The sequence below is a fragment of the Neopelma chrysocephalum genome, unplaced genomic scaffold (genome assembly GCF_003984885.1).
Source record: "Neopelma chrysocephalum unplaced genomic scaffold, ASM398488v2 Primary Assembly neopelma1_68, whole genome shotgun sequence".
In the NCBI taxonomy this organism is placed as follows: Eukaryota; Metazoa; Chordata; class Aves; order Passeriformes; family Pipridae; genus Neopelma; species Neopelma chrysocephalum.
The window spans coordinates 9460526-9485684 of record NW_020897727.1 but is presented as its reverse complement, the minus strand read 5'-3'; the positions used below and the strand labels follow the sequence as shown (position 1 = coordinate 9485684).

The following is a 25159-nucleotide window of genomic DNA, read 5'->3' as shown; positions in this document are numbered from 1 at the left end:
TAGAAATTGTAGTTCAGTTGAAACCTCAGAATTTTTTTCAGAGATAAATACTTTTCTGTTTTATATGGTCTGAATTAGGTGCTTACAATTCAAATCTGTGACTCATCTCGTCTTCTTGGATATATAAGGAATCTGTGTGTGTGTGTGTGTATAAATAAAAAAGTAAGAAATGGTGGAAGTTCAGATGGTTTTGATATATTACATTAATATTTTCTTTTCATTTGGGTTTTCAGGTTTGGGGCAGTGGCCTGTGGAGTTGCCTCTGAGCTTTATGTCTTTGGTGGAGTCAGGAGTCGTGATGACAGTCAAGCCAGTGAGATGGTGACGTGCAAATCTGAATTTTATCATGACGAGTTTAAAAGGTAACTGGCTGCAGCTCTAAACATGGAAAATACGTGCCTTACAATCCTCTGCTTGTTCCCCCACTGTTGCTCCAGCACTTAAAAGCATATTAGGTCTGTGCTATGCTCATTTAATTTTTTTGATCCAGTTTGGCTGTTACTGAAGGTCCATCAGTGGCTTTACCCTCTAACATACCGAGCCTAAAGCCCTGGGCCACCATGTCAGTCTTGAGTGCCCCTGAACAGGACAAGCCCCTTGGTCATACAGGTAGTTTGTGGTTCTTCCCCTACACTCTGCAATTCCCCCAAGTGCAGGGTACTGCTGCCCCTACCTGTGCTCATGCCCAAGGCTTCTTGTGAGTGCTTATTAAAGGTGTTTTCCAGCCTAAATGATTCTAAGCAGGAGGGTATGTATGTACAGCGATATTTCTTCATGATCCAGTCCTTTGCAGCTTAGGGAATTCCTAAGGTAGGGATAAGAAATTTTGTGCATTTTTGCTCCACGCATTTATGGCTGATGTAGGTTTTTGCCCTAGGAAAGACACTATGGGTGCTATACATTCCACAGCCCCCTCTACATACTGTGTGGCTGATCTCCTTCTCTCTGTTTTGAATCTGCTTCCAATTGCTTCATTTGTTATCTCTTGGCTCTGGTAGTGGAATCCACCTTATTACACGTGGTAACTATTCAAAATGTTACCTTAGGCAGATTTTTTTTGTATAGTCACCTTACTCTCCAGTCATAAGACAAGCTTTGGTTCCTTCAGCAACTTTTTTCTTGCATATGACTATAAATTGGATGATTCTCTTTTATAAACTAAATTGAAAAAAGACTTTGTGGTCAGATGTTTCAAGTCTTGTTGACAGTGGAGAAGATTAGCATGTCTTTATTGGAAGATCAAGACTGATTTATGACAGTGACCTGTATAAAAGGACACAAAAATAGAATAGTAGATGTAAATTCATTATGTAATTTTCTTGCAAGATGTGGTTGTAAAGAGACTAATTTCTGCATGAAGAGGTCTTCTGTGCTGTTCAAAGTGATGTCTAAACTAGGTATAATCAAATGAGGCTGGAGAAAAACATCCTTTCAAGTGGATATAGGAAGCAGACAGATAAGAGGGGCTATTGCTGCTGATGCTCCCTCGTGTTTTCTAGACCTGTGGGGGTGGGGAAATGCTAAAAGTTTATTAACATTTTTGAAAGAGGTCTTTGAAAGGAAAAGAATTCTGGAAAGAAGTGCTCTCCTCTCTCCTACTTGCTGTTTTTAGCTGATTCACTTGAAATATTTCCAGGCTGATCCTCACGATTCCTCACCAGTGACTGTAAACCTGTCCCACTGGTTGGTAGAGGGTGAGCTTTCATGGATTTTGGAATCCTCGGAGGTTGCAGCCTTGGTGCTGCAGGTGAGTCCGGGGTGCCACCTGCTGCCAGCAGCACCCACAGCGTGTGCTGTGCTTGTGGCCGTGCTTGGAGGCATCCCCGAGCTGTTACAGGATTCAAATAAAACCGTAGTAAAAACCCAGTTGCTCCAGGTCTTGCTCTGCCCCCCGTGTGTGCTGGGTGTGTGGAGTGAGGGCTGTGCCGGGGCAGGGGCCATGAGGGAGCAGCAGGAGGAGCTGCTGGAAGAGGCACAGGGTGAGGGCTGCCCAGATACTCACATTTGCCTTTTTGCTCTGCCACTGCAGAGTCTGAGCCTAGAAATTTAACTCAGCTTTAGTGTGTGCTTGTGCTGCAGGCAAGGCACGGGTTGTGGGTGTTCCTTTGGAGACTGGGTGCCAGGGAAGGCTGGGATGACTCTGCTGCCTGGGGATCGTGCTCCCAAAGTTTGGAAGGTCTCGGTTCAGCCCCGGGAGGCACAAGGGGAGCTGTAACCAGAAGAGGGTGCAGTGTCCCTGTGTTATGTTCCAGCACTCAGCTCCAGGGGTCTGTCAGTTATCTCTGTGCAGGTGGGTGCTTTTCAGGGGGCCTGTGGCAGGGGCTGTGACACCTGAGCAGTTGTAACTATGTGGAAAAGGGAGAAAATGGCCATAAAGGGAATTCCCTTCAAACTGCAGTTAGCAAATATTTCTGCCTGCCCAATGCTGAGAGAAAGTACGTTGTTGTCCACTATTCTTTTCTGAAGTAACATTGCATCTGGAAAATGATCATAATTTCATTAAAATAGTGTTTCACGAACATCAAATGAAAGTGAATCGACTCTCTGGAAAATGTGAGGGTGTTATTTCCTGGGCTGATTGAGAAATAGCAGAAAACAAATCTAAATCACTTACTTCACTCAAAAGAAATAATATGCTTTTCTTAAGTCTGTGAAAACCTTATGCTAAGTAATGATGTGTGTTTGATGAGTTTAGCAATTGCACTTGCACGTGCTCTGCTGTGCATCAGCACTCAGGAGTAAAGCATAAGTGATACCATAGGCATTACCACAGGTGGACAATCTCTCTCAGTTCCTTAGTGCATAGTTACTGTGATGGATGTACAAAGGCAGGTTCTTCAACATTATGCAGTTGCTACAAGGTGATCGATTTATAATTGAAAAGTGCATTTGTTTCCTCAGCAAGGTTCTGAGACAAATACAGGGTGATTAGTGCCCCTTCAAACCAGCAGCTTCAAAAAGTCATTGTGAGGGATCTGAACCCTCAGACTTCACAGCACACAGACTTTTTGTAGTTATAGTGATGGAATAATACTGGAGCTGTCAGAGCTGAAATATCACATCAACAATGTATGTGTATGTTATTGGCAGAAATTTAAAAGTGTTGGGTTAACAGATTTGGGGAAAGGAGGAATATGTTTGCAAGGTGGTTTAGCAGCAGTGGGTCAGAGTCACAGCACATCAATTCTAGCAGTCTCCAACCAAAACTCACAGTGGTTTTTTAATGGTTACATATCAGTGTTCTGTGCTTTGTAACAAGCTACGGGCTTTCCCAGCTGTTTTTAAGTGCAGAACTCCATCATGTTCGCTTTCCCTTTGAATGGAGAGAACTTTTTGTGCTGTGAGTTGAACCATTGGATACTGCTGGGTTCCAGGTACGTGCAGCAGTGCACACCTGGGTCATCTGCATGAATTTCCATGTGTGCCTCAGGTCTCCTTCCCAGGGAGCACGGGGTCAGCACCACCCCAGGCACCCAGAGGCTGTGAGTGTCTGACTTGCAGGTTTTACTCCAGTGTGTATGTCTAAGTATGTACTTACAGCAGTATATAAACATATTAATTCCTGTAAGCTGCCATAATTCTGGCTTAAATTGGATTAAAGGACTGAACTTGTTTAATATTGTTTACTTTGACAGTAACTTACTCCAGGATAACTCACGGCGCGCAGTCTTTCAAAATTGTTATTCTAAACTATGACACAGAGTTTTCTAAAGACTGGGGATGTGCTGAGGTCTTCACACTACCAAAAAAATAAACATTGAGACTCCTGTTAAGCTGTGCTGTATAAACAAGTAATAAAATAAATGAAGTGAGACAGAATAGTAACATCCACATGAAATGTGGAACAGGATAATAGAGAAAATAATTCTCATATTTGAAGTACTGCTGTAACCGAGGTTTTTCAGTTAATAAATGTTTTGTCAGCCTGTCTTTGGAGTCATGTGCATGAGTGAATGTAAGTGAACCAAAGATAGAAAATACATCAGACTGCAGGGCTTTTGCAGGATGTGGATTTTTTTTTTCAAAGGCTATAGATTGAGCTTTGTTTGCATTGTATCCTGTTTTTTTAAAATATTGATCAAGCTAAAAACAGACTTAATAAATGTGAAAGTGGAGGATGGAGATGTAAAGGTATCCTTCACTCAGTGGTCCAGTGTTTTTACTCCATAAAAAGCAGGAAATCTTAACTATATATTCAAGACCTTGGTGGGTCAGTCTTTACTTCTACCAGAGTTCCCTATTCATAATATACTTTTTTGCATCACGTAGGTGTGTGGAGAATTGGATGATGTCTGTACACACTTGGGTTTTTTCTTTTTAATGTAGATAATTGGAAATATTTAACAGAACCCAAACTGGCTTTAGGATTCTTTGCAAGAGCTGCTGGTGGAGCTCTGTCCCTAGGAATAGTCCAACTGCCTTTTGCTGGTGGTCTGTAAGTGAGGTAGGATTTCTTCCTTCTTTTCATGATTCAAAAAAAGAATTATGAAAATTTGCAGGTATTAAGGGGGATAAAAGTGAAAGATACCTGTTCAGAAGCAGTACTTGGCAAAAACTCCTTTAAAACGTTCTTTTTGCTACCGGAACATTGTAAAAATAAGGAAGAGCTTTCAGCAGTATATAAGTAGTAAACTAAATAATCTTGTAACATAGTATGTGTAATTAGCAAGATTCTTCCATTCAGTGTGCAGGAATTTCATTAAAAGCAAGTGCTTATTAAAATGTGATGAGAACACTGCCTGATGCACTGTCAGAGGAGAGGAACATGGCTTTCCATTCCTTTGCAGGCCTCCTTTCCCAGCTGGGATGAGTTTGAGGTTATATATCTAGAATATGTTTGTTCTGTATCACATCTTTACTTACTTCCCACATGGACATAGAGCAGTTACCATCCTGCCTGTTCATTACAGCAGTGTGGATGGATCATTTGGCTTATATCACTTGAAGAGTGGAAAAAATCAAGATTCCTTCTCTCTTTTTTTTTTTTTTAAATTTAAGTGGAAGCACATTTCAGTTCCTGAGCAATCACTTCTGTCCATGGTTACTGTGGTACTTGCCTTCCCCCTGCTCCTCTTGGACTCGGTTTGAGCGGAGCCATCCCGGGGAAGTACGCAAGAGTTCTGTTCCAAGGACTGTTTGCAGATTCCTGAAGATTGTGAATTTTTGGTCGTGGTGTTTTTTCCATACTGTTCAAAAGGCAGGCACAGCCCACATTAAGCTGGAGCTTAGTCAAATTCTGATGAAACGTGATCCCTTGCCCTTCCTGTCTTTGTTCCTTCCTAGTTCTAACTGCTAAAGCTGCTGTGAGTGTTCCTGAAAAGTGGTGCCTGTTTTTTAAAGTGTACGTGTTGAGAAAGCTTCAGAATGAATTTTCACAAGCAACTGCAGATACTTTAATATTGTCCTTTGGTGCTGTGCTTGGACCTCACACTGTGGGTTTAGGTATTTTTATTTAAGCTCCAAAACCTTGAATATCTAGTGCAGATAAACCTCTGAACTGTTTTTTTTTTCCCCTTCCTTAACATGGTCCTGTGTTTACTAAAAAAAAGAAATTCCAGTCTTCCTTCTGCATTTCTCTGCCACTTACTCAGTTTTCATAGTTCTAGGTCACTTGCTGCTAAAAAGCAGTGAAAACACTGACTGTGCCCTCTTCCCACAGTAAGGAAGCTAATGAAATATGGTGCAAGATGTTTTGCTCTGTAAGAGAGTTTCTGAATCAGTGTAGAGAACTTCTCTTTTGTTCTGCTCTTAGTTCATCTCTCATCCTCTGTGACAGCTACAAACCATTGCCTCGCTTTCTGCAGGATGTTAATCCTTCAGTGTACAGCACAGACAAAATCATGGACAGCTAATCCTTTCATTTGCCCTTTAAAAATTGATTTCTGTCTCCAAGATAATTGATATGGAGCAGCATCTCCTTCAGTGCCAGAAGAGAGGTTTTCTTCTGAATCAGGAGTTCAGAGGATGCAGAATTTTTCATGGTCAGCAGGCATCTGTGAGGGCATTTCTGAACTTTTTCCCTCAAATTAACCTGGTATGGCCATAAAATACATGGGGTGATTTTCAGAGGTTTCTCAGACTTTCCTGTTCTCTGTAAATTATTTAATAAAAGGTGTAGGAGCAGTCACCTAAAATGGCCTTGATTTGTATGTCTCAGGGTCTGTACCTGGGAACTGTGAGAGCCTCTGCGAAAGTGCAGCAGCATTTTGTAGGAATTTGTTTCAGAACCAAAGAGGATGCTGACAACTCTAGGCAAGTGGGACACCTTTATAAACCAGTGTCCCATGTGGGTGATGAGTACATGCTTACCTGCTTTCCAAAGGCTTCAACATGGAAAACTGCTTTTCACTGGGTGGGATGATCAGGCTGCTGTAGTGTTGCAATGAGACTGTGCTTACAGTGAACACAGGAGACTTTTAAGATTACAGTAGGAGCTGTAAAGGGATTGAAAAGAGCCTGATATATGATTGGGAATATCAGATAATGGACATTTTTCTTTTCCAGATTCCCTTACCATTTTGATCTCCAGTCTTCTGTCCCTTGTTTGAAGCTGAGCATTGCCGAGTGCTGCATTCTTCTTAGCAGGCCCTTATAAAGCAAAATTAGAGAAGTTAAGGAATTATATGGGAGAAGGCACTGCTTAATAACAAGGTTCTGCCATAGCAATTTGTTATTTCCCCTAGTGTGGGTCATTAAGACTTATATGTGTTTATGATTTTACTGATTTTAAGAAAAAACAGCCTAAAATTTTCTCTGTAGGGAAAATTGACTGGCATAGCTGTTGGCTCTGACATGCCTGGTCGCTTCCAGAAGGTCACACTGGGTGGCTGCAAGAGGAATTTATTATAGGTAGATTACACAGATGAGTGGAGCAATTCTGAAATAAAGCAAATCCAGGATACAGCAGTACCAGTTGATTTTCCTGGCTAGGAGAAGCCAGGACTATTACAGTCTAAACAACATTCCCAGTACTTTTTACATAACAAATTAACACGTGCTCTCTGCTTTCGAGTCGAAGATTACAGTTACAAAAAGAATCTGGATTTATTTTTTTTTTTAATAATCACATCCTGTTTTTTAATTATTGTTTTTACAGGTGGATTTATCTAAATGACCAGAACCTCTGTATCCCAACTAGTTCTTCTTTCGTGTATGGAGCTGTGCCCATCGGAGCCAGCATATACGTGATTGGAGATCTCGACACAGGTCAGAAATACAACTAAAAACCTCTTGCTGCTTATTTTCTTCCAGTCTTTTAAATACTTGGCACTAAACATTTTAAGGATAAGAGGCTGGGATTCTGTTCTAAGTTGCTGTGGTTCACGGGGATTATGCTGGACATACAGAAACGTGCAGGTTGCTTTTGGAGTTCTTCAGAAACAAGTTCAGTGCAATGAGCATTGGGTGGTTTGGTTGATTAGTTTGAAGATCAGAAAAGAAGACTAGGAGTGTGTTAGTGCTTTTATCTAAATGTAAGGAAAACTATTACTGCCTGAGGTTGTGGCTTCTGGCTTTGTAGCAGTAAGCAGGCAGTTCTGCATTTTGGGGACATCACCTGGTGGCTCATATGGATGTGAGAGTGACTCTGGGCTCTAAATCCTGACTGAATAAATATGTGCTAACAAACACAGTCAGTCCTCAGCTTTCAGCATTTGGCCACGTACTGTAAAAGAGGTTTGGAAGACTACATGCTTTTGTGGCCATGTGTACATATGTAAGTCATGTAACAGGGCTTTCTGCAAAATGTAAATGAGGAAAATTCCAAGTGTGGTGGGTTTAAGTGGATCAGAGACATCACAGTAGTTCCCTTTTGACAATAACTTCAACCACCCCTCCAGCAACTGATCTGTGTTCCTGTGCATGCTCTCCTTCACGTGTTTGCTGGTAAAGGAACTCAAGCACAAGTCCTATGAGGAGAGGCTGAGGGAGCTGGGGCTGTTCAGCCTGGAGAAGAGGAGGCTCAGGGGAGACCTCCTCACTCTCTACAACTCCCTGAAAGGAGGTTGTAGCCAGGTGGGGGTTGGTCTCTTTTCCCAGACAACTGTCAGCAAGACAAGAGGGCATGGTCTCAAGTTGTGCCAGGGGAGGTTTAGATTGGGTATTAGGAAGACATTTTTTACAGAGAGAGTAATCAGCCATTGGAATGGGCTGCCCAGGGAGGTGGTGGATTCACCATCCCTGGAGGTTTTTAAGATAAGACTGGATGTGGCATCAGTGCCATGATCTGGTAACCACGGCGGTGTTGGATCAAGGGTTGGGCTTGATGATCTCAGAGGTCTTTTCCAACCAGGTCGATTCTGTGATTATCAGAGGTTAAACGCGGTGGTACCTACAGCACGTTTTAGGCATTTCCTCTCTTTTTTGTGAACTCAGGCACAAACTATGACTATGTCAGAGAGTTTAAGAGGAGCACGGGCACCTGGCAGCGCACGAAGCCCCTGTTCCCGTCGGACCTGCGGCGCACCGGCTGTGCCGCCCTGCGGATCGCCAACTGCAAACTCTTCCGGCTGCAGCTTCAGCAGGGGCTGTTCCGCATCCGCGTCCCTTCTCCGTGATCCGTGTGCTGGCAGGGGAGGAGACTGGAAGAATTCTGCGCAGCCCACCATAATCTAGCTCTATATAAAGGAAAAAAGCTGAGAAATTACAGCTGAAACTTACACTGTATGCTGTGCTTTGGTATGGTAACTGTTTTTGTTTTAAATGCTTAAAAAGCTTGAGTCTCAGTTCTTGTTTGGGAACAAATAACTTAAGTATACATTAAAAAAAGAAGAGAGGGGGGAAATAAAAGGGGAGAGCAAGGAAACACCTTCAGTCGTAACCATTTGGAGTTTAAACCATATTATTGAAGAAGGTTTTTTTTTTGTGTCTGGAACTGTGGGAATTGGTTTCCTTTGGCGAAGCTTATTGGAAAGCGGAACAGATTTCAGGTGCATTTCCCCTGAGGGGAACTGGTCCGAATAAAAGTGCTATCTGGGACTGGATAGCTGTAATACACAGGAGCTGTACAATAACCAACCTCCCTGGTGTGCTGCCAAGACTGCTGCTGGAGCCTGATGCCATAGGAGACGTTGGTCGTTGCACCTTTTATTTCTAGTCCTTCCTCAAAAAAGATTAAGGTCTGTGCCTAAAAATGGTGGAGGTGTGTACATACGGTTTTTCATTCATTTGCAATGGTTTCATTCCTACAAATACTTTTAATATATTTAAAAATGGACTAATCTGAAATGGATACAGTACATTACAGAGAAGTAAACTGTTTTTTTCTACGCTGTCATTCGAGTAGCCCGACGAACTGGTCTGCAGGTGGGTGGCATGTGCTTCTGGGTGGGCTTTGGTGGCTGTTTGCTTGAAGTGAAAAGGGAAGCGGTGTTTGGAACGGTTAGTGGTGATTGCTGCTTTTGGCAAAAGCAAAAAAAAAAAAACACAAATAGGTTGTGTTCCTTTTTACTTCAGATCACTTGCAAACTCAGAATGGTTTTTAAGCCTGAGGATCGTAGAACGGTGTGTTTTGTCTCTCTCAGAACAAAGGTGACAAAGTATGACAAGGATATATTTCTTTTGCAGAAAACCTGATTTTTGGATTAAGAGTTCAGGGAAATTTGAACAGCGACTTTAAATTGGGATCAAAAGTTTGTTTACTAATGGTTTCCGTGCTAAGGTACAGTCTTGTTTATTGCTGTCTGACTTGGAAAGCTGGGTTTTATGGCGTGGTTATAGTGAAGAACTTAGTATCTTGCATTTTTTTTCTTACTAAGCCTTGTTCACATCAGTAGCGATATTTAATTGCCTTTTTTTCGTAGTCAAGGTCAGCTGGTAGAACACTTTTACCTCAGTTTTTGATTTCATTATTGTTGTGATGGGTGGGACGTGACCTCTATTTATTTAAAAGGAATAAAATGGGAGAGATGGGAAATAGAAATAAGACCTCCTGCCCTTCAGAAAAAGAGATTTTGTATAACCAGTATTATAACTACACACAAGACTTTCCACTCTGCACCTTTGTGGACCTCAGACAAGCCAACCTCTGCCCTCAGTTGTGTTAGTGTAAACCTTTGTCATCTTCACTGAATCATCTTAGACATGCTGAACTACAATCCCAAACTCCTACAAAATAGTGATATTTCACTAAATAGTCCTTGAAGAGACATTCTGAAACTTCTGCTCGGTCCTTCCATAGCACTGATGCGTGGTTGGAATTACTCTGATTTCTGAGCAAAGGGGTGGGGGGGAAAAGAAAAGGGCAGCAGCCAATCCATTCACCATTATTTATTTTTTTATTATTTTTTACAATGCTGAAGTGCTGCAAAACTTGAACTATATACATCAATTTTCTGACCTATATTAGTTGACATATTAAAAAGTTTATATATTTATGCATTGCAGTAAACTTGGTGTGTGTATATATATGTCTTTAGATTTTAAATTTATATATAATGCTTTACTACAGAAATGTGAACCACTATTTCCATCCTTGGCTGTCTTGTGAAATAAATCAAGTGCTGTTAGTTTATCTATAAAACTTCCCTTTTTTGAAAAATCTTACATGGATCAATTTTTTTTTTTCTCAGACAAAGTGCCAAGATCCCATATTCAAAAGTGATGAATGTTCCTAAGTACCTATTTCACTTTTGAGCTCAGTTTTCTAAGTGGCTTGGAAAACTTCCGAAAACGTTATTCCGAATATTGCCGGCTGCTATCTCCCAAGTCCCTGTAGCTTCCCAGTACCCTTGAGGGCATTCAGCACCCAGAAAACATAAGTGATAAATGCACATATTAAATCCAAATCCTCTGTACTCAAGCAGTGTTTTGCAGTTAAAATTACTGAACAAAATGTTTACATTTAAAGTAGGATTAACAGTAGATATTCTTACTTTTTCTTTTTTTTTTTTTAACATAAATAAACAAATCTCTTGTGATTGGAGCGTGTTGCGAATGCACTTGGTGAGATTTGACCAAGAAGTTTAAGCCTCTTCAGCTGAACCAGTTGCAAACTGAATTTCTTAGCACGCGTGTGCTCGTGTCACGTTCTGTGCAGCCCAGGGACTGAGTCTCCAGGGACACTGGCTCCTGGAGTTTGGGGTGCATGCTCAGGCTGAAGATTTGAGCACTCCTGAGCTCTCAAAATTGGCTTCCTTGGTCTTGCTTAAGTGAATGGGGATCATTCCCCATCTGTGTTGTGTGTGGCTGATCCAGGAGCTGTTCCAGGCCCTGTGTGTGTAGGAGGGAAGTGATGTGTCCTTTGGGGTCTGACTCCTGTCTGTCTGCCCTGGTCTGATCTGCGAGTGCATCTCTTGGGATGTGCAATAACCAGGTTTCATTTCTCTCTGCATTTAAGGCAAGGCTTTGATGCCAAGACTCCCCTTTCTCCAGGGATTGTCCCGGGGATGGTGCAGGAGACAAGAGGCAGAGCTGACCTCTGATTTTCCTTTTGCTTTTCAGAAGAGATGGTCGACTTCAGTAGGGGAGGGAGGCTGTGATTCCAGAGGTGCTGAGTGGAGGGAGGTCACCAGTCTCCTGAGGCATTGAACATGTGAACAGCCACAGATTGGACTGGGCTCACTGGTAAATGCCACCACCCCAGCTGTCCCTGCACCCTGGTGTTGTGTACCCCTGGTGCTGTGAACCCCTGCGTACAATGGCTGAACCACATGGGAAACAACTCAGGAATTTTATGAGGTGCAGTCCAGGGGTTTTAGGTGGTTTGGCAGTTTAGAAACTTGTTTAAGTTGTCCTTGCTTGGCACAGTGGCCTTAATTCCTTCCAGCTCCTGAATCGGCTCTCTCCTTCAGCCAGGTCCTCCACAGGTGACTTTGTGAATGTTTCTCCTGGCCCTCTATCCCTGCTGTCTGAGGCTTCACCACCAGGCTTTAGGCACTTCCCTGGGGCTGAGAGTTCATCTCAGCATTGAAATGCTGATGGTTTTAGACCAACATTTGTATTTCTGCAAAGTGCCACTGACTCGGTGCCCGGCACACCTTGGACCAGGGCTGGGTCCTTGGGTGCACCTTGAGTCAAGCTCAGCACAATCTCAAACCAGGACTGGCTGGGCCACCTTGAGCTTGAGGAACTTGGGCTGGGCCTCTGTGTCCTTTTTCCTTCCCCTGCTGAGGAATTGGACAAACCCCAGCCACTGTCATCAGAAAATCACCACAATATGGGGTAGGAATTGTGGAAGATGGGAAGAGAGGTGGCTTTTTCTTCTCCCCTCACTCCATCTCTTACCACAGTTCCCCCCCCAAAAAAATTCCCTCTTCCTTTTTTTTTTTCATGTGACACAGGTAGTTTTTGGAAAAACTTTGGAATTGCTAATTTTAGGTTAAATCAGAAGTTTTGAGTGTACAAATAGGGGAAAAAAAAGAGATACTATTGTAAGCACACAAGCAGCATCCTCTGTGCTTGTTTTATATGTGTAGTCTTGTGGCTGCTCTGTACAGCAGAGAGAAAGATTTACAGAAGCAAAGGTGTAAAGTGCTGTTGCTCTCAGAAAATAAATCCCTCGGGTTCCTGAGGGAGGCACACACCTGGCCTTGGGAGATGCTCATATTCCTAAAGAGTCAGGATTGGATTTCAAATTCTTTCTGTTTTTATAACCTGAAGAAGAGGCGTCCTAAAGAGTCTTCTGTTTTGCTGTACCACAGCGAGGTCTGTCTGTGCTCAAATGTTTGATCAGCTAGTCCTTAAGTTTTAGTTGTTGTGAAAATGCTGTATCAACCCAGCTGCTCCTGGTCGAGGGGCTCTCCACAGCTTTGGGGGTACCTTGTCTGTGAGTTGAAGGCAAATGGATATGAGATTATGCAGCAGGATAGTGGTTGAGTCTGAAAACAAAGCAGATTCACCACCTCAGCTCACTGATAGCTGTGGGCAGGCTGTGCTTGGACTGCACAGCACGTGCCTGGCACACAGCCTGCCCTCTGGGGCAGAGATCTGGGTGAAAATAAGAGGTTTTTATCAAAGCTGCTGAGGCGCCTGGTTTACGAACTCCCCTCACAGAACACACCAGGCAGCTTAGTTTCTTTGCAATATTTCTTGTGCCTGCATGACTCAGTAAATGCACAAGTACACTCCTGAGGGATTTAGGGATGTCTTTCCCTGTTTTAACTGCAGTTCCTCTGGTTGTTCCATAAATACTGTGGCCATACAGCCTGCATGGGCTCTGCTAACGTGCGTGTGCCGTGCGAAGTGGAGGATGCAATAACAAATGCAAGTTGATACAAGTGCCAAAATTTTGGTTTACTCTGTGTATAACAATAATTCAGCTGATCTACTAAAATACAGAGATGCTTACAATTCACTGTGTTCCAAAAAAGAGCAGTGGTTTGGGGTTTTTTTTGGTTTGGTTTTGTTTTGTTTTTTAAATGAATGCTGTTGAAAACACTGTAAATTTTTAATTTTTTTTTAAATACTGTTCTGCAGGTTTGTGTTACTCTTCACAGCTGCCTTGAATATCACTCCATGTGATGGATATGGACACTTTGCTCTTTATTAGAGCACTGGTGCCATGCAAGTATATAATAAGTGGCAGCTGACAACAGGTTTTAGTATTTAAAATTCTAGGTAGTTGGATGAAGTGCAATTCGTTTGCATTACTCAGCCTGCAGTATCTTGGGAAGTGTGGCTGTGCCCAGGGACACAGACAGACCAAGGGCTGGTTTGGTGCCACTCACAGCCATGCTGTCAAAGGAGTTACATTTAATTTAGGGTATGGATCCTTCCTGCCTCTAATTTAGCATTGAGGATGGGGAGGGTTGTGTTCTCTGAGCTCTTTGGAGTACTTAAACAGCTCCTCCAGGTGGGTGGGAGGGGTGTTAATGACATCCGTGTGTGCAGGAGCTGCTATTTCCATCTTCTCTTGGAGTGTTTCCTTTTCCTGTCCCGGAACAAGTGCAGGGCTGCGTTTCGCTCGTCGCTGCTGCAGCCTTTTGACGTTTGCCATTTTCTGCTGCTCTTCCTTGTCTTTTCTTGGAGCTGGGAGCTGCACCTGTAGGTTCTGTGTTTCTGTGGCACACCACTTGTGAAGGGAAAGCACAGAGATCACTCTGATCCCTTGGGACTGGGAAGGTGACCCAGTAAAAGCTGAAGGCAGTGAGATTTGGGGGCAGCTCCACTCATTTTCTGTGGGGGTCACATCCACATGCTCTGAAGTTAATTGATAAGTTGGGCAGCTGCTCTCCATTATTCCTGTGGTTTCTGATGTGGTTTTTTTTTTCCTGTGAAATTCCTTGCTGTAGGAAGGATTGCAGCCAGGGTTTAAGGTGACACCTCTGATCAGCCATGCCCAGCATGACTCTGCAGCCTGACTGCTGTTGTACTCCAGTAATCAATTGCCTCAAAATTTTGATTAACAGGTAATCTAAAAACATGGACTAAAGCCATGTGAAGTGCCCAACTTGATAAACACCTGCTCAAAAGGATTAAAGGTAATAGGAGAATTAAACTATGAACTGCTACCAACGGGTGATTATGTTTTAAATTTGTTGGTGATACAGAATCATAGATTTTTTTTAAGTAGCTTATTCTAGGTAGCTGCTTCTTAGTTGTAGAAATATTTGAAATACATAAAGGGGTTGTTTAGAATGACATTTGAAGGTTATTGTCTTGAAAAGTGAGCTGGAAGATTGAAGCTTTTCAATGGCAAAGGCTAAATCTTGTTTGCCCGGTGCTTTTGCAGGGTTTCTGGTGAACAGAGAACACCTGCCAGGGCACATCAGTGCATGAGGGTGCTCAATGCCACTGCCTACCTGTGCCCTTGAATTTGCATAATGAAATGAGGCTGTTCCGAGCCCTGGTAAAAGCTGAGGATCTGATTACAATAATAAGATAGAAAGAAATATCCCCAATGGCAATAATTTTATTGATAAAACACGAAAATGCAATTATTTTTTTTTTTCAGATACTGGGTGCTTTTGAATCACCACCTAATGCCCTTGATTATTTTTTTTCTTCTTTGCCTTTCCTCCTTTTCACTTAATGCTAAAATATCCTCAGTTCTTGTCAAGGGCAGGTTTCTCTCCTCTGTATTTCCAACTCCAGGAGCCTGACAGACCCCCTGTCACAGGCTGTGCAATGGGCTGTCTCACCACTGCAATTTCTGTGCATTCTCTGTGCTGCCACCTCTGCCAACTTCAGAACATTAAAAAAAGAACCTGTAGAACAGTTTTGCACCAGAAGAAAGCAAGAGCTTTTTGGAAAGTCTAAATGTCAGTCTGCAGTAATTAGTGTGCTTTGAAAACCTGATCCCTGGCTGGGCTTGAGGTTCTCTCCTGAATGGTCTCACACTGATTAATCTGCTTTATCAATTTTATTAACCTGCTTTATCAATTCACACGTGACAGCAGGAAAGGATTATCATCCTTGTCACTTGTTTCACTGTTTTTAACTCTTAAAAAGCAAATTCTGCTTATTTATTAGAGTGTGTAAACCAGTACACCGGGGTATCTGCCAAGGTGGTCGGATTGAACAGAGCTGACATTCTGTAAAGCTCTTGTTAAAGTTTCTTTCTGAAGGGAAGCCAGGGAGTGCCCTCTTAAGAAATACTTTCAAACTCTTTCAGAACTGGTCTTAAACTGGTCCAAAGGACTCCTCTGGGTTGCTCAGAGTACCCGGGGTCTGTTGGAGCTTTTGTTTGCTTTGGGAAACAGCTGCTAAGTCAATTTTAAGCATTTTTTTTTCATCTCTGACTTCCCAAACCGAAATAGGCAAATAAAAATTGCTTCTTTTAATAGAAACATTTTTGTATTTAAGGGTTGGAGGCTGCATTTTTGCAATGTATGGTGAGTTTGTATTGCACCTTAGTTTAGTGGCTGTAAACAGCCATCTGTGTCCTGGTGGACTCCTGACAGGTACTTTTCAGTGCTTGGAGCAGAGGAGAAGTATCAGTAAAGCAAGATTTTCTGGGGGGGAAAGTCCCTATTCCCAGCTACCTCATTTTTTTTCCCTCGCACTTTGTCAAATCTTTTTGTTTTGTTTTAAATCGCATTTTGCCCTTCAATAAAATAAAAAACAAACTAAAAGCAGACAAGAAGCAGGACAGAATGGTCCCATTGCCCAAGGACAGTTTACTTTAATTTCATTTTAAATTAATGTTTCTGTACAAAAAGACCAAGGTTGACCTGCAGCTGCTGTAAAAAGTAAATAAAAATGTATATTCCTTGAAAGTAATTATTATACTTGGAAATGAGAGTAGCAATTGAAAGACTGTCCTGATGATTTTTAAATAGGAAAAGATCTGTTTAAAAAAATGGAAGTCTCTGCTCTTTTAAGGACAGATCAGATAGTTTTCTCTCTGCCTCTACTCTGCACTGTTTTGCCTGTGATCCATTATCTCAGTGGAGAGATTCACTGATTTTTCTGTGAAGTCTAATTGGGTGTTTTTCTGTGGAGTTCCCCATTTACTCACCTACAGAGGAAAAACTGTCGAAAATCAATACCCACCTTCTGTACCTGAACTCATCTAATTGCCCCTTTCTTTGGGATCTTCAAGTATGTGGGGTTTTGCTTAGCTTGAAGAAGTGTTTTCTTCTGCTTCTAAAGGTGCTATTTTGACATAGTTTTGAACTCCTTACACTGTGCTTGACTTCTCAAAGGACCGATATAAGCTGATAATCAGCTCGTGTTTATTCTTTGGGGTTTTTCTTTTGACTATTCAGTCTGTTTTTTAAAATACATCCCTTTTCATAAAGATGGCTCCCGAACTGTCAGAGGCCTTAATAATACAAAATGTAACGGGGAAATGCTGCCTTTTTCCTTTCTCTGTAAAGGCAAAACCAAGAAATGCTTCACGGGGAACATTTTCCTCTAAAATTTTAAGGAGCAGCTCATGCTTTGAGTTCAATGTAGCAAACATTCTACTGGCCACGCACGAATAGTAGGGACAAAACAAGGAGCTATTCATGCCCCTGCAGACTGAACCAATTAGCTGCTAATTCCAGAGCCTTCCATTGGCATCATGGTGGCTATTCTGTAAATATTAACGTTCCTGGGCTCGGTCCCAGGACCTGGCTCTGTGTTTGGGACACGCTGACCAGCGTGGCTGTCAGAGCACTGGGATGTTGGGCCGGGGGTGGGGTTTGACTCAGACCTCACCTGCTCAGCCCCCCGAGGGTGTGGGTGCCACAGAGGGTCAGGAGGTAGAAGGAGAGAAGCTCCCAAGAGCAGAGACATCAGCTTAGCAGGTCTGAGGAGAGGCTCTTGTAGATGCAAGCCATGGAGTAGAGAGATGAATTTTAGTCCTGTGTAGGAACTCTTTTGTTGTCCTTATTGTGCTGTTTTTTATTTGTATGTAATCTGTATCATCAGTTTGGTTTAGGGGTTTGGTAACTGCTACAAGTTTTTCATTCTGTGGAGGACATAAGTCCTACTCCTGCCCTGTGTGAAGCAGCAGAGAGGATCAAGGGTTGGTGTTTGAACCTGTCCCCTCTCCAGACAGCAGGTTATTGTCTTCCCGTAGGCTTCACAGTCCCAGTGCTGTAGCATTTCTCAGTTAATGTAAGAGCCCTTCAGCCTTTTGAGAAGAGTCCAGAGACTGCCTTGTCCTTCTCCTCCTTCCCATCTTGGGTGCTGCCCTCTGGACCATCCGAACTCATCCAGGCTGTCCAGGAGCCACGGGCTGTGGCCTCATGAGGAGCACCTGTGTTATCTGCAGTGCTGTCTGAAAAACAGCTGATAAATGAGGGACCCAGGAGAACCCCACTGCACTTGCAAGTCCCTGATCCTCTCACTTTAGGGAAGGCTGAAGAGCAGCATCATCCACTGCCTGTGCAGAGCCTGAGCTTTGCAGCTGCATTCTGGCAGCACAGGTAAGGACGAGCCCACCCTGCCCCCTCCATAAGGGTAACATATAAAGGATTATGGGCTGGGTGTTATAGGACAACCAATATTTTGCATTGCTTCTATTTAAATCTGAAAATACTGGGGTCTCTGGAACCATGTCTGCAGGCTGGAACCGCAGCTATTGGCCTAAATAACCGGGGAGCTCCCGGCTGCCTGGTTTTCCCCTCCACTTTTTTTTTTCTGAGAAACCAGAGATATGGAACTGCATCCCAGTTTGTCTGGTCACTGCTTTGTAATCTGAAGTGGAGCCTGACAAGCTGAGACTGTTCTAATTTTGCCTTCAAAGGGAAAAAGCAAAATTTCTTCACGTTAGGTGCTCTACCTTCAGAGTTTTCCCTCTGTAAACCATGTTTATTGAGTAGCATGAATCTTGTAGGATTGGGCTAAAGAATATAAATACGTATTATATGAATGATGACTAATGTATTTAGTCTGACTTTGTACGGTACAAATACTTTATTTTAGCCTAAGAGAATGAAATAACTACATTGAATAATCCAATTATGATGTTCCACGAATAGGAGGGTGTTGCAATGTGATGCCACATTGCTGCTGCTCTCGTAAAGGTTCGGTGTTCTGTAAAATCTAAGATCTTGATAATGACCAGGATATTGTCAGAATATATTGACACTTTTCCTACAAAAAATACGCTGGTGTGGTGTGGTAGAAACACTCACCTGGTCTTGTTTACTGTTGCTGGCATGCAGCTTGACAGCAAGGTTTGTTCCCATCATCCAGCTGTCATGCTTTGACTTCTGTGTTACAGATGTGTTTACTGCTACAGGCTCTTTGTGTGTGTACGTGTTCTGTGGGTCTGTCTGTGCTTTGTGTGGGAATGAAGTTTTTGCTTTTATTTATGTGTCCACCCCAAAAGTCTTCACGTGTTGCTTTAGAAATGAATTGGTGAATCACTTGGGACCAGGCTTTGGAATGCTCTGATTTGAGTATGTTGAGTTACTTCTGTTAAAAACAGGGAAAAATAAGATGTAAATGCTCTTTGGCCTCAATCAAACTATGCAATACAGCACACCAGAGAGCTGAATTCCTTGTGATACAGAAGATGTGCGGCTCCTGTGTCCTTCCAAGTCCAGTCCTTGGTCCAAGGTTAGGAGAACTTGTACTCAGTGGCTGCCCAAGAATCTTGTGTCCAAACCCACTCCAGTTTCCCTCCTGCCCCCTTGCCTGGCCCAGCAGTTTATCTGGGTCAGTTTATGGGTGTTTGACCTGGAATGATGTCCTGTCCAAGTGTGTCCCTCCTGTCCTCTCGTGGTGTTGTCGATCGGAGCTCGTCCCATGATCCCACCAGCGCGGCTTTTCCCGCTGGAGCGAGTTGGTGCCACTTCACAACATTTGCCTGTCTCAACTCTAGAGCAGGTCGGGTGTTTGGGGTTTGCTGTGCCCCTCTGGGTTGATGTTGTCTTGCTTTTATGTTCCTGTGTCGTTCAGTTGTGAGTCTGGTCCTGACGGCAAAGAATCCCCGTGACATCCCAAACCCAGTCCGAGTACGTTTTCATTTCCAACGCTTCTCTGTGTCTGATTTTGCTGCTTCCGTGGCAATTCAGGGATAAATGCCCACGTGGTCAGGACTGCTGGCAAAGGTTCTTTGTTCTCCCATTGATTCGTTTTTTCCAGTGAAATTTGTTCCTTGTGTTCCTCTCCCTCCCCCTGTTCACTGTCAGTAAAACGGGTACGCTGTTTTCCCTGCTCCTGCATCCCGTGAGGAGCTTTCATCTCCCAGGTGCTCTTGTCTTTTCACCTTCACATCATTCTCCATTTACTTAACCCACCCTGCACCTCACACTGCTCCTCCCTCCTGACTCCCTTTCCTATTTCACCTTTCTCTAATTCAGATGAACCTTGATTTCTTTTTCTGATTCCAAAAAGGGATTTCGGTGCATAACCTGGGAGACAGAAAAGCTCTCTCTGCAGGTGTCTGTGTGTATCCATTCCCTCCCCAACACACGCAGTGTGAAGGGTTCAGCCTGTTCCATTCCTATCCCCAGGTTTTCCCTAGTGTGAGGCAGAACACAGGCTGAAGCCATTTCTTATTTCTTTTGGTAGTTGAAAATATTTGGAGATTTTCTTCTTTGGAAATAGCTGCTGCAGATGAGCAGCTGGCAGAAGAGAGGGTTGTTATGCTTCCATATTCAGTATTTTTAATTGAGGAACAAATAATTTATTTTGGGAAAAAAATGTAAATTTTTTTGTATTTGTATGTCAAAGTGGCCTTTATAGGAAAAGCACATAAAATATTTAGATTAAAATTGCTTAGTTGTGTAATTTTAGTGGGGATTTTTGTATTGACAGGGTTTCTATGCATTTTTCAAAATATACTTGCTGTTTTGTGTTAGAATTATTGGAAATCTTTTTAAAAACATGTATTAACACATTTTCCATGGTTGATCCCTTTACTATCATTCCTTTTGAATACTACAAAGGTTTTAATTAACCCTGTAAATTAATTTTCCCCCACAAGTGTTTGCATTAAGTCAATACAATGAGTTATAGCATGGGTATGTAGCTTTAAGGGAATAAGCCTAATTAGTGCAGCTTAATTATGGAGAGATCTGATTGGAGAAGGGCGGAACGCGGGGTTTCAATTGCACTTAAACCACTGAATTAGGAAATTTAGGTTTTTGCTGTACCTCACTAGGATTTTATTAAACTGTTTCCATCCTGTATTGTTTACACTTGAGCATTGTTTAACTATGCACTGTTTGTGCAGTTTGCAGTTCTCCTTCATTCTGGTGGGATTATATGAACGTTATCAGATATGAAAAGTTTTGGAGTGTGTGGTATCCTCGTGGGTTTGACACGAGTTTGGGGAGGGAGGAGAGGAGAGTTAGATCCATTAGTGTATTTTTCCATTTCATTATGTACAAGTCTTCACATTGGCTGAGACTAAATAACTGAACTTACAGTTGAACTGTAAGTACAGTCAATGGTTTGGGGATGGGGGGAAGTGAAGGGGTTGCAGAACTCCAGGCAAAAAATACCCTTTAGTTGCACTGGGGTGCAACTGCCTCAACTGCCTGTGCAAAGCAGAACCCGAGGGGACACATCAGCCCCTGCTGTCACTGCTTGGATTTTCCTTTCTTTGCTCGAGGTGTTCCTGCAAGGTTTGCTAAGTGGACCCTTCCCGGGAACATCTGTCAACTGACACTTCAGTTTTACCATTTTATGTTTGTCCTTTTAGTTGTTGTTTCTCTTTCCCGAGAGATCCCCCATTGTCCATAGGTTAGTGTAGGTGCAAGCTTTCAGGTGTAGCACCAGACAAACATTGCATGGTACGATGTAGAAAAATGTGCAATTCTAATGGCACTTTGACCCATTGCTGAAACACTGGGTTTTGCCACTGAACAAATTCTCAACAATTGAAAACACTCTGTGTCTACATTAGATGTCTTGAAGGTGAAGCAAAGGGCAGTTACTCCAGTTGTACCCACGGATAATTTGGTATTGATTCTTTTTTTAATAGTTTTGTGATCCGTTTTTAGAAGAACACACATTTCTTGGTTTACTTTAGTTGCCATAAATTGCCCAGTGCAGAGCCTGGTCCACCTCCATCCATTTATTTTCATGGAGTAGTTGCACAAAAAAAGCGGGAACAGCAAAGCAGGAAAGCTGTTTGGTTACTCAGCAGTAACCTCCCTTGCAGATTTGTGGCTCACACACGGTACAAAAAGGGACACAGGAATTTTCCTGGATTCAGTAGCACTCGCTTTGTTTACGTGTTCTGTAGAACGTTGGGTGACTAAAGGGAGGTTCCCTTTTTAAAGTATTTGACTTGTGCTTTGAGGACTTAGTTGCCACTGTGCAAATTGTGCTGTAATATTGTACCAAGGATCAGTGAAAGTGTTTTATCTTTTTTAATGTTGTTTGTATTTGATCGGGTTTTATAAATGTAAGAAAACAGAGTGTTGTATTTTGATCTGAAATTTGCGTATGGTAAAAGTAACTTTGCTTTATGTATTGGAGGTTTGCTCAGAACTTGAATAATTTTATAGAAGGGTACAGACCAAAATTAATTGTCTTAAAGGTGTTTAATAAATTAACCAAATAAAACATTGATTGTTTGAAAACTTGTTAACTGCTCCTTCTGCTTTTTCTTTCTACTTTTGAAAGGAAGAACGTAGTTCAAGATTTTCTCTCAAGGTCTTATGAAAAGTGAAGAAAAAAAAAAAGGAGCAGTGGATTTTATAAATATCATCTCCCATGAGTTGTCTGTTTTATTATTAAACATTCCTACATGCCAGAAGTTTAATCAAAGGGGAAAGCCCAAAGGAAATAAATGAGGAGGAAGGGCTAAGGAAGCGAGGGGAGGCGGGAGCAGTCCCTCTCCAGCTCTGTCCAGGCAGTGAGTGCTGGTGATGGTCACTCTGGGAGAGATGGGAGTGGGAAGGAGCCTCTGCTCACCTGGAAAAGGTCTCGTGGTTGTTTGAAGGTCTCCGTTCTCCCCAGCAGTCACCTTCACTCGTCCCCTTCACAAATGCTGCTGCTTCCATGTGACCTTTCTGAGCAGAGGAGAAAAATCTGTGGAGTGTAACTGCTCCCAAGGGCGGGTACAAACTGCTCCTTCCAGGGCTGCCTGATATCCCGGCCCTCGGATGCTCCGTGGTGTGCAGATGTGACCTCTGCAAGTTCAGAGCCCTGCATGGTTTTAAGTTGCCAAGCAGCTGCAACTGCAGTTGAACAATATTCTTCCTTTGTGGCTGCTCCCTTCTTCTGATGTCCCAGCCTTGCCTCTGCTGGGGCTGCCTCCACTGGGACCAAGGAGCTGGAGCGAGGGTTTGACCTCCAGGAAAGTACCCTGAGCTCTGCCTACCTGTTCTTAAACAAAAGGACACTGAGGCAAGGCCAAATGCAAGGTAGGAGAAAAGGAAAAGCTGAGGTTTGGGGTAGCTTGGGCAAGGGGAGTGAAGGGGGAAGGCAGCAGCACACGTTCAAAGCAGAACCAGGTGCTGTAAACACGTGTTCTAAAAGAGATGGTGGGTACTAGGACAGAAAAAATGGATACTTGCTGCATAAACCCCTTTCCTTGCTTAGTTTCGCAGCCATACCAAGGTTCTGAACTGCCAGCCAGGTTGGTGCCTCCAGTGTAAACAGGGACTGATGATAGGGAATCTCATGTTGATTTACCCTTGTTGCTGGGGTTCCCATGGTTATGGCTGCGTAGATGGGCTCTGCCGTATCTCCCCTGTCTTACTGAGTCTTGGAAACAAAGACAGGAGGGTGAACTTGGATTTATCTTTATTCCATAGCCTGGAATCCTAACAGAAAGGGAAGAGGGCTGCTGCCTGGTTTCCTTTACCTTTTATGCACAGAGATATAACTTCTAAAGTTTCCATTTGTGCCTCTTTTTACCCCCTCGATTTTTTTCAAAAGCATCGCAGGAGAAATCCGAAAATGGTTCCTTAAAACAGGATTTCCAGTTGAGGCTCTTGATGCCTGGGAGCAAGGCCTCCCTGTGCCTTCTTATCTGCAAGGGACTTGCCAAGAAGGCAAGTTTGGGTTTGTGCAACCACACTTGTGACTCTGGTGCTGTCAGGGAGTCACAGCTGTTCGCTGGCTTCCACCAGCTTTCTCCTGGCAGGAATGTGCCAGGAGAGGCGTGCAGCTGGCAAACCTCCCTGCAGATTGGAGCTGCTCTGGAGGCATCTGGGTGTGTGAGCAGCCCCAGCTTTGCTGAGCCAGGTTCTTCCCAGGGCTGGTGCCTCCTAGGTAAGAGGTGGCATCTGTGTCCTTTGCACGGCCCAAGTCTTGGAGCCAGCTTTCAACAGGCTGAGTTTTCCAGGTGAAGAAGAGAGAGGAGGTGATGTGGGAAGGATCAGAAGCTTTGCAGAGCAGGTACCTGGCTCCTGGCCTCCAGAATCTCAAACCAAGCAGCGAGCCTTGCTGTTCCATGTTACTAAGTCAGCCCTTTGCACAATGATCACTGGAAACAGTAAAATTACCTGAGGAATAAATTGCTGTTCAGAATTCAATACAATCCATTGCTTTTTGCCTGGGAGCAGCTGTAAAGTCAGAGACAAAAATTAATGTGGAGTCTGTGGGGGCTTAGGAAAGGTGGAAGTCATTTGACCTGAATGTTGTTGCCACTCCCCAGGTTTTGCTGCTCCAGATGAGGCAGCAGGATCAGAGCTGTTACTTTTGCTTTTTCTCCAGTGCATTTGGACACGCACAGGCCAAGCTCTGTCACGTGTGGCCTCTGAGGAATCGTGAACCCCAACACCGTGGGCTGGGCTGAAGGAGTTGGCTAATGGAGAATTTACGGTAAGAGCAAAACGTATTTTTAACCACCAGGATATGCTTATCGTCAGGAAAGGGCAAGCAGCACTCCTATCTCTCCAGGGAAGGGGAAGTGTTGAGCGTGACTTTATTTTTTTCCAACTCCTTTTCAAACTCTGAAAGGGTTTTTTTTTCTTGCTGAGACATGTCGTTGGATTAAATCAGGGAGTTACACAGACATCAATCCTGGGTCACAGGTGAAAAATATTAAATGCCAGGCATGCAGTGTTTTTCCATTGCATGTGATGTACATTCAGGAAAGACCTTTGGAAAGAGTGCTTTGAAACGGGTCTGTTTTGCTTTTTAAAATACACCAAGAGCCTGTCCAGAAGCTTTTAATTTTTCAGGAGAACTTTGATGTTTTCTATGTTGAAGAGGAAAGCAGATTCTCCTCGTGGTACCCCACCCTGCTGCCTCTGGAACAAGCAGCACGTCAGGTGCCTGTGATCCTGGGCTGCTTTTTGGCTTGGGTGCTTTTCTCAGAAGGGGCCTGGATATGTCCCCTTGGTTGTCACTGAGCCTGTTTGAACTCTGCCACCCCGGGAGAGCACCCAGGGCCACCTTCCCTGGGCTCCTGAAGCGAGTCCAGGGTTCACCTTACTGGGCCCTGACATTGTCTACAGCCTGTGCTGTTCTCCCATTCCTTAATCCTGCCCTCAGACTAGAAAAGCTTTTGAATGAGACGCTGTGATTTCCTTGCAGGACAGGGTGACGATGCCTTTCAGGCCACCGAGGCAGGAGGGGTTCGGCTGATCCAGTAAATACCTGCTTGCCTGTTTTAGTCAGTGGTTGGAGTAACAAAGAAAAGAAACGCTTTGAAATGCTAAAAGCCGCCTGACCAAAGAGCCGGGCTGAGGGTGGTGCCGCCCTGCCCTGCCTCCTTCCATTCCCACGTGCACTGCCCACCTCCCCAAAACCAGTCCCGCCTGTCCTCCCGCTGTTCCTCATCAGCTGCGAGGCCTCCCTCTCCCCCCTTCTCCAGGCTCACTCCTGCCCTTCCTCAGTGCCCCCTTCTCTAAGGTGGCCGAGCCCTTCGTGCTCC

The 25159-nt window shown here is 43.5% G+C and overlaps 1 protein-coding gene across 1 annotated transcript in view; it reads left to right on the top strand.

Annotated features, from left to right (window-relative positions):
* Nucleotides 1-21915, top strand: part of GAN (gigaxonin) — a 41052-nt gene extending 19137 nt beyond the window's left edge. Inside the window, exons 9-11 of the mRNA XM_027684985.1 lie at nucleotides 234-362; nucleotides 7097-7206; nucleotides 8374-21915. Coding sequence (XP_027540786.1) covers nucleotides 234-362; nucleotides 7097-7206; nucleotides 8374-8555 — 421 coding nt within the window. The 3' untranslated portion in view covers nucleotides 8556-21915. The remainder of the gene's footprint in view (nucleotides 1-233; nucleotides 363-7096; nucleotides 7207-8373) is intronic.
* The last annotated feature ends 3244 nt before the right edge of the window (nucleotides 21916-25159 follow it).